This window comes from Acanthisitta chloris, unplaced genomic scaffold (assembly GCF_000695815.1).
Source record: "Acanthisitta chloris isolate BGI_N310 unplaced genomic scaffold, ASM69581v1 scaffold19819, whole genome shotgun sequence".
Lineage (NCBI taxonomy): Eukaryota > Metazoa > Chordata > Aves > Passeriformes > Acanthisittidae > Acanthisitta > Acanthisitta chloris.
The window spans coordinates 2,068-10,063 of NW_008693325.1; the positions used below are offsets into that span (position 1 = coordinate 2,068).

The 7,996-nt window shown below is 50.0% G+C and overlaps 1 protein-coding gene across 2 annotated transcripts; it reads right to left on the bottom strand.

The window, feature by feature from the left end:
* Positions 1–242: 242 nt before the first annotated feature.
* CNOT6L (CCR4-NOT transcription complex, subunit 6-like) lies at positions 243–6,967 on the bottom strand. Of its 2 annotated transcripts, none has more exons than XM_009083043.1 (11): positions 6,856–6,967; positions 6,034–6,220; positions 5,563–5,648; positions 5,174–5,263; positions 4,369–4,437; positions 3,933–4,090; positions 3,312–3,466; positions 2,884–3,035; positions 2,005–2,229; positions 1,277–1,479; positions 243–455 (listed from the first exon to the last, which is right to left on the bottom strand). In XM_009083043.1, the coding sequence occupies exons 1-11, from the start codon at positions 6,965–6,967 to the stop codon at positions 243–245; spliced, it is 1,650 nt and encodes a 549-aa protein (XP_009081291.1). The 2 variants fall into 2 exon arrangements, with proteins under 2 accessions (XP_009081291.1, XP_009081290.1); XM_009083042.1 differs by having other exon boundaries at positions 2,005–2,247; positions 5,147–5,263.
* Positions 6,968–7,996: the final 1,029 nt, after the last annotated feature.

The window sequence follows — 7,996 nt, forward strand, 5'->3', positions numbered from 1 at the left end:
TAAAAAGAAAAATAACCCCAAAATTAAATTAAAACCCTGGAAAAGGGGAATAATACTTTGGTTCCAGCCCTAGTGCCAAATGATACCAATCTGCACCGAAAATGTGCAAAAATCTCATATCAAACACATAAGGAAAGGAGCTCCAAGAAGCAGCTTAAGGTTGGCCATACTTCACTCCTATGAACTTTGATTTACAAGTGTACAGGTCCATGAGAACAGGTCCGTGGCCCTGCAGGGCTGCACTACCTGCGGCTGGGCAGGTGCACCCCGTTGACCAGGGGCAGCAGAGGAGGGTGCAGCTCGAGCTGTGTTAACAGTGAGAAGTGGTCAGAGGGGATGTGGGGGTGAGGGCACCCAGTGATGTTGTTGTCCACCAGCCACTGAGGGTCCAAAGGCCCCAGGACACCGAGCACGTTCATGTGAGTGTTGGAGTAGAAAATGTAGTCAATCACACCCTGTGGAGAGAGAGACACGGGGTGAGAACAGAGCTGGCCCCACCTGCCCAGTGCAGGCACCACCCTGGGACAGGGGAGACACTGCATCCCTGGCCACAGCCAGGCTGGAAGCTTAGCAGCTCCAGCAAGACATGGGTTGGCATGCAGCAGGAACAGCAGCCAGGGGGAATGCAACCAAGGGGTGGCCTCGTGGCTCTCTACAGCTCTGAAAGGGTTGGAGGGAGGTGAGGGATGTCTCTCCTGCCATGGCTGCAGGGAGAGGACTAGAGAGAATGGCAGAGTCAGACTGGATGTGAGGAGAAATGTTTTCCCTGTCAGGGTATTCAGGCACTGGGATATTGCCCAGGGAGGTGGTGGAGTCACCATCCCTGGAGGTGTTTAAGAGGTGTCTGGATCTGACACTGGAGGATATGGTTTGGGGTTTAGAGGTTCCAGCAGTGACAGGTTAAGGGTTGGACTCGATGATCTTAGAGGTCTCTTCCAACCTTGATGACTTGACTATGACAGGTCTCCTCCACCCTTGATGATCCCATGACTGTAGGAAGTGGCGACGCAGCGCTGGCAGAACAGGGGCAAAGACACCCAACACCAGGGAATGAAGACAGCAGGGCCACTGCTTACTTTGAAATCGAAGGTGTAATTGGTGTAAGGCATCAGGTTGTTCTCGTAGGCGCTCTTGAGCTGGAAGCCGTGGGTGATTCTGCCCTCGGACGCTCCGTTCTTGCCGTTGCATGACTGTAGGAAGTGGCGACGCAGCGCTGGCAGAACAGGGGCAAAGACACCCAACACCAGGGAATGAAGACAGCAGGGCCACTGCTTACTTTGAAATCGAAGGTGTAATTGGTGTAAGGCATCAGGTTGTTCTCGTAGGCGCTCTTGAGCTGGAAGCCGTGGGTGATTCTGCCCTCGGACGCTCCGTTCTTGCCGTTGCCGCTGAAGTTCATCAGACACTCGTTGTAACGCAGCTCCTTGAAGTCCTTGTGGTTGTCAGCTACTATGCCATTGCTTAGGTATTCCACTACACCTGTTGGCCAAGGGAAAGGACTCAGGGAGCTGCACTGGAAGGCAACATTCAGGGAATGTTGGCCTGGGAGTTAAAAACGGAACACCACTAAGACACACCATGAGTTTAGACAAGGCATAATTAGCAGAGCAAACCCTTCTCCTGCTAAGACACACCATGGGTTTAGACAAGACATAATTAGCAGAGCAAACCCTTCTCCTTACAAAGTTTCTATCAGGAACTCATGTTCTCCTGCTTCTTATTGCTGCTCCAGGCACAGGTATTTACTTAATGACTTATTTAAAATCTGTTTGTGCCTTTCTACACCTCTGTAGGTGCAACCAGCTCTCCCGGAGCCGACCACAAAAAGCAGATGACTCAACCTCACAGTCTCTTCAGCCAGTGAAGCTTCAGCCATTTCCAAGCTGTTCCTAGGAAAGCTTCCATCCATACCTACCCAGGAAGGGCAAACCACCCCACCAGCCCCAGAGGAAAAGGAGGATTCCAACATGCTGTAAAGGTAAGTTGAAAGTTAAGCTGCTGTACCCGAATCAGGCAGTGAGTTGAGATCCGCACACAGCACCAGAGGGATAGAGTTGGGATCTGCTGTTGGGCTGCTGGGCCTGCTCGAGGCTTTCTCCAGGATGTTTTTCAGTTCTGAGACAAACATCATGGTCTGGATGAGTTTCACATCTGAGTACTCGGGGTCCCAGTGCATGTGGGCATTGGCCACGATGAGCAGCTGTTTGTCCACGTGGAGCGATTTCATACCTGCAAAAACAGGTACAACTTCAGCAGTGCAAAGGCACAAAGTCCCAGGCAGCTCCTTCCAGCCCTGGGGCTCAGCCATTCTCCTCCTTTGAAAGGTGCACTGGCAGCAAGTGCCCAAAACCCTGGCCATGCAGACAGAGCAGGGCGGCAGATTTATCTGCTGGAATTGTCTGCTGCGTCTGATCAAACTGAATGACAATGTGACAGTCAATCCAGGGGCAGGAAGGGACCCCTGATAATCTCCTCCCTCCACATCAGTATGTCAGCACTGACATCTGATCACTGGGGGAGGTGGAAGGAGCCAGTCAAGGGGAGAAAAGGAGAGTTAAGAATAGAAGCTGAACGTTGTTGACAACTCCTGATACGAGCAGATATGTGTGAACACAGGGACCTTGGGAAAGTTTGAGTAGCACTTGACAGAAGAAGTAAAAGGGTAAGAAGGGATAAAAGCTTGGAAGGAGAAAGCTAAATGCTGGACATCTTGCTGCAAGTGCAACCAGACCAGGAAATCATGTCCTCTCTGTCCTGTCTTAGCCATTGATGGGCTGGATTTGGTACCACCACCACCCCTGGGAACAGCATGGATTACCTAGGAATTACTCCTGCCTTTCCATGGAATTGAACCATCACTGAGGGAGCCACAGCCATACTCACTTGCTCCAAACAGCTCCTTGTGCACCTCCAACACCACAGCAACTCCAATGTTGTCCTTGGTCATCACCCTGTTCAACATGGCCTCCGAACCTTCCGAGTTGGCCATGGCCACCTGGTTGAACTCCACCGTGTGCTTCTGCACCAGGGTAAACCTGAGCAACAGAGAGAGGACACGAGTGTGACCTACAGCTCCTGTGTCCTTCGAGGTGTGAAGACCATCACTGGTCTGTTTTCACAGGCTTCCTCTGCTCCAAACCTCACGAGTGTTTTTAGACATCATCTGAAAGGTGTTTGTTCCTGACATTTTTGTTTCTGAAGCAGTGAAAGCTCCAAAAGGAAGCCTCAGGCTTTGGGCAACCTCCACCCTCAATACTGACCACCATTCTGAGGTTTCAGAGTGTTGTTACAAAGCTTCTCCTGCCTCTTACTTCTCAGTTTTGAAGAATATGGCGCAGCCATCCACGTGCTTCTTCTCCTGCTCGGACATGATTTTGGCACGTGACTTTGGAGAGAAGAATCCATCATAGCCTCGTTCTTTCAGGGCTGGCAGAAAAAGGGTGAAGTATTGCTCCGTTTCCACCTCCTGGAATTGAACACAAACACCTCAGGCTACATGAAGGAAACCCTTCCTTGTGCCCTGCCCAGGCACTAACTGTGGCACGTCCCAGACTAAGGGCCTGCTGGGAACTGATCAGCATCTCTGGATATCCTGGAATCCCTCCCAAAGGGGAAGTGACAGGTGTATTTTGGATAGCAGTAGATGACACCTGGTAGTTTTGACATACGAGTGTGGACACTGTCCTGGGGTAAAGCCTGTGAGAGGCCACCAGACACCAGCAGTGACTAGTGTTTCCCCTGAGAGCCCTTTGGCACAAGGCCCTCCTGCTGCTCTGTGGTAACAACCCCAGGGGATGGATCTCCCAAGCACACAGCCTGCCTTGGGAAGCCCTGGAATGTGGCAGCAAGCAGGTGGCTGTGGATTTCTCGGGGGAACATTTCATTCTGAAGGTGGAGGTTCACGTTGTGTTTCTGATGAGAACTGCAGTTACCTGAAGGCTAATGATATCTGCATCACAGTTAGCAATTTCTTCCATGATTCCCTTTTTCCTGTACTCCCAGTTGAGTGCCCACGATGGGCAGTAGCCGTAGAGCTGCCGAGTGGCATATTTATCACACAACACATTGTAACACATCACTGTAAATGAAGCTGGAAGGAAACAGAACCAAAGGGAAGGGTTAGCAACCTCTGAAGATAAGAAATGCTGAACTCTTTGGCTTGGGCAATTGTGGCTGGAGGAGTTATGGCAAAGCCAGACACGGAAAGGAAACCACCAACGTCCCATTCCAATGACAGAAATTACATTTACTGCACAGCCACATGTTAATTGTTCTAGTACCAATAAATACAAATTGCTGTTTCCAACCTGATCCATGAAAGTGAAGCCCAAGACCCTGTGAGCACAGGGAACAGAGCCACAGGTTTACCTGAGGGCAGGATTTGGTCTCGTTCTTTTAAAGTAATCCATGGCCTTGGAGGCAGCTGCTCTGGATGAACTGCAAAGAAAGGACACCAGGGATTAATTCAGGGTTTTGTTTGTGAGTTACAATTTCTGAGTCAAAGTGATGTCTTAACAATAATGTGCTTTGCACCCCCAAAATCCCCAAGTCTTGGAAAAATCATTTAAATGATTAGCTCTAGTAAGAGAAAAACTGTCACTTGGAAGATCCATGACTGTTTTTCTCTCTTGCTTTCAGGTCTAGAGGCACCACTGAAGTTCTCCTGAACCTTGGGTAACACTGCTGAGGAAGGAGGGGCAAATCCTGGCATGGCTCAGACATCCTGTACTTCTTCTCCAGGAACTTCACCCTATATCCATCAGTCCTGCAGTGTCCTAACCCGGGAGACCCCAGGAGGCAAAGCAGAAGACTCAGTTACAGGACCACAGAGCAGGATTTAAGTCAGGTACTGGGATGTTCTTCATGGCTTTGGTATTTCTAGATCTAAACTTGATATTCTGATGATAATAATTTCTAGTGGCTAGTACCAAAATGGCTTCAGCAGGGAGGACTTTGCACTTGGTTGGTAATCGAAGGGTTTCAAACCAAACAGTGGGAGCAACTGGCTGTGCCATGGGAAAGGCTTAGGCAGTACATGTCAAGCTCTGGGACTGGAGCCACCTGACACAAATGCTAAAGCCCTCAGGAAATGCTCTCCCTCCAGTGCTCCAGAGCCTTGTTTCAGGAGCAAATACTACTTCTGAACCCCTCTGTGCATATGTAGGGCTGTCACCTGCTAGATTGTCAAGCATGTAGTTCAGTAGCTTTCGGGTTCCGTCTGGATCCTGGTAGAGGCTGAGAATATCTTGGGATAAAGGATTGCCTGCCAACAGCAGAAAGCAGCAGTCATTAGTGCCTGACTTTCCCAAGGTTTTCCACCCAAAGAATACCTCCCAGGAGGAGAACAAATTGACTCAGCAGGTTAAAGGTTTATTTACCTGTCTACAGGTTTGAAATAGGCTCCTAAGGAAGTTTAAGAGCATTAAAACAAACTGCCTGGTCATTTCTGCTACAAACTTAGCATCTCAGGCTGTAAGACAACCCTAACAGATAAAGCTATGGAGCCCAGTGCCCTCAGGAGTTGCAGAGTGCTCACAGGAATATGGAAGTGTAAGGACTCACCTTTCAAACCCAGGGTCTGCAGCTGGAAGAGACGTCCAAGCTCGTAAGGCAAAACCCGTAACAGATTGTTATTTAAAAGCAATTCCCTGCAGCAAATGCAAAAACACTTTGGATGAGTGTCACTGCAGCAGAAACTCCAAACACACACTCTTCAAAGAGGGCACTTTCACCCTGGTTTTTCTGTGCAGCAGAAAGATATGTCAATCTTCCCATGTCAAAGCACGACCAAAATGCATTAATTAGGGAAGGAAAAAAGCCACAAAAACCCCAAACCACAAAATGAAAGCAGGGAGAATTTAAACAGCAGGCACAGAATGTTTCGGAGCAGAAGACTACAGAGTTTCCAGTGACAGATCTGCAGAGATCAGAAGAGAAAGGGGGTGAGCCCTGAATAACTGTCAGAACCGACGCTCTCGGTCCCACTCCCACGACAGAGCTGTTTGAGAAGCTAAGCAGAGTAACTGCTCTCACCTGAGAGATACCATGTTTCCTAGTTCTGCTGGTAAACTTCTGAGCTTGTTGGATGAGAGATCCAGGTAAACCAGGTTCTGGAGCTTGGCGATATCGGGTGGAATGCGAGTCAGGTTGTTGTCATTGAGGTGCAGAGCCGTCAGGTGCGTCAGCGACCACAGCGATGTGCTCAGGCTCCGCACTCTGCCTGCGAGGGAAAGGCAAAGAGCCATCTCTTCACCCTGAAACCACGGCACACAGGCTCTGGGGATGTCAGCACTATGGCATTTCCAGTGGGGAAGACCTGGCACTTCACTGGAACGCTCGGGGATGGCTGCAGAGACACCTTTGTGTCTTTGCTATGAGCAGAGTTTAAATCATTATCTAACCCTAATGAGGACAGAGACAGAAGTGCAGTTCTAGGGAAGCAGATGTTCCCAAAAAGTTGAGTCCGTGCTGAGCTGGTGTTTTAAATCAGCTGGGCTGAACGTGAACCAGCCAAGCTTGAAGGCACTGTGGGAAGTGTCCTCTCCCAGCACAGACTGTGCTCTGGGGGGTTACAGCTCTGGTGCTTGGGGGTGGCTGCAGTTATCCTCACTGCTCAGCAAGTGCATGTGCAGCAGTGAGGAGCTGGAACAGAGCTCTGCCAGAGCCACCAGGGCCCTGTTTCACCTCTTCTCCTGGGCAGCCTCACCCTGGATGCACATGAAACTAACTCACATCCTAGCATGTCTTGCCATGGCTCTTCCTGGATTTTGCTAGACCCCTGGAATCATTGTGTCTGAAGGTGTCTGGTGTGACCTGGGGCACCAACAGCCAGAACTGAAACCCAAACCAACTCACCCGAGATCTCCAATTCAGCCCAGTGCGACTTCTTCCCGTTGGCTACCTCTTCTGCTGACATGATGGTGTAAATTCTGCGAGGATCTGGAGGATCATATTTTTCTTTTGGCATCCCTGTTAGTCTGAAAGAACATCACAGCCATCACCATCTGCCACTTGACAACATCTCTGTGTTCGTGGCCCACCAGGAGATCACCCTCCCCAGGGACCCTGTGCAGCCACAGCCCCCAGGGCTGAGGACACGAGTGCTGGGCTGCCACCAGCCCACCTGCCCCCACGGTGCTGAGCCAGCCAGGTGCTCACACCTCAGCAAATACAGACAGGACTGAAGGAAAGGCTCTTCCCTGTGCTTTTACATCAATTACTTCCAACATACAAAGTCTCACTTTCCCACCCCACTTACACAAGACCTGAAATTGCAGCCTGAGAGGGAATTAGCTCCATTTGCCCATTAACTACCCAGCTTTTCTCTTAGGTGCTTTTTCATGCTGGGGATCAGTCAAGGCCTTTTTATTCCTAATGGTCCGGGAGCCATAAAAGGAGCTCAGGTGAAGTTCTCATTTGCTGTTCTGGAGCACACAGGGCTCCAGCCCAGTGCAGAATGTGATTATCAGATGCTCTCATGTCCTAAGGCTGAGCTTATGTGCACCCTAACTCATCTGATCTCACTGTCCTGACTCTGTCAGAAGAGTCTTGTTCAAAAAACCTCCAGGGGACACAGCGAGGGATTTTCCCCCATACTTCCCCAGACTGTTGTGCTGAGCAAGACTCTGTGTGTTTGGTTTAAAACACAAGGTTAGATGAGTTTGCTGTTTACTTTCCCCCTCCAAGACACATAGAATCCACAAGCCTGGATTTTCTACACATCCAAAGCAGCTGCTCCACAGGATGCAACTTTCCCCTCACACATCCCTATCTCCTACAACTGGCTGCAGTAGCTGTGAAGCTCTTAAAACAAGCCTAACTGGAGTTTGAGGAAACAAGCTCAGGGTTTTCTTCCAGCAAATCCAACTGCACAGACATCACGGATCCCCTCGGTGAGCGTGAAGTCCTGAAGGTTTCCAGCTGACAGCCACAGCAGCATTCCAGCACCACAGGAGCTGTCAGGGCTGTCCCCCCGAGGGTCTCAGTTATAGGCCTG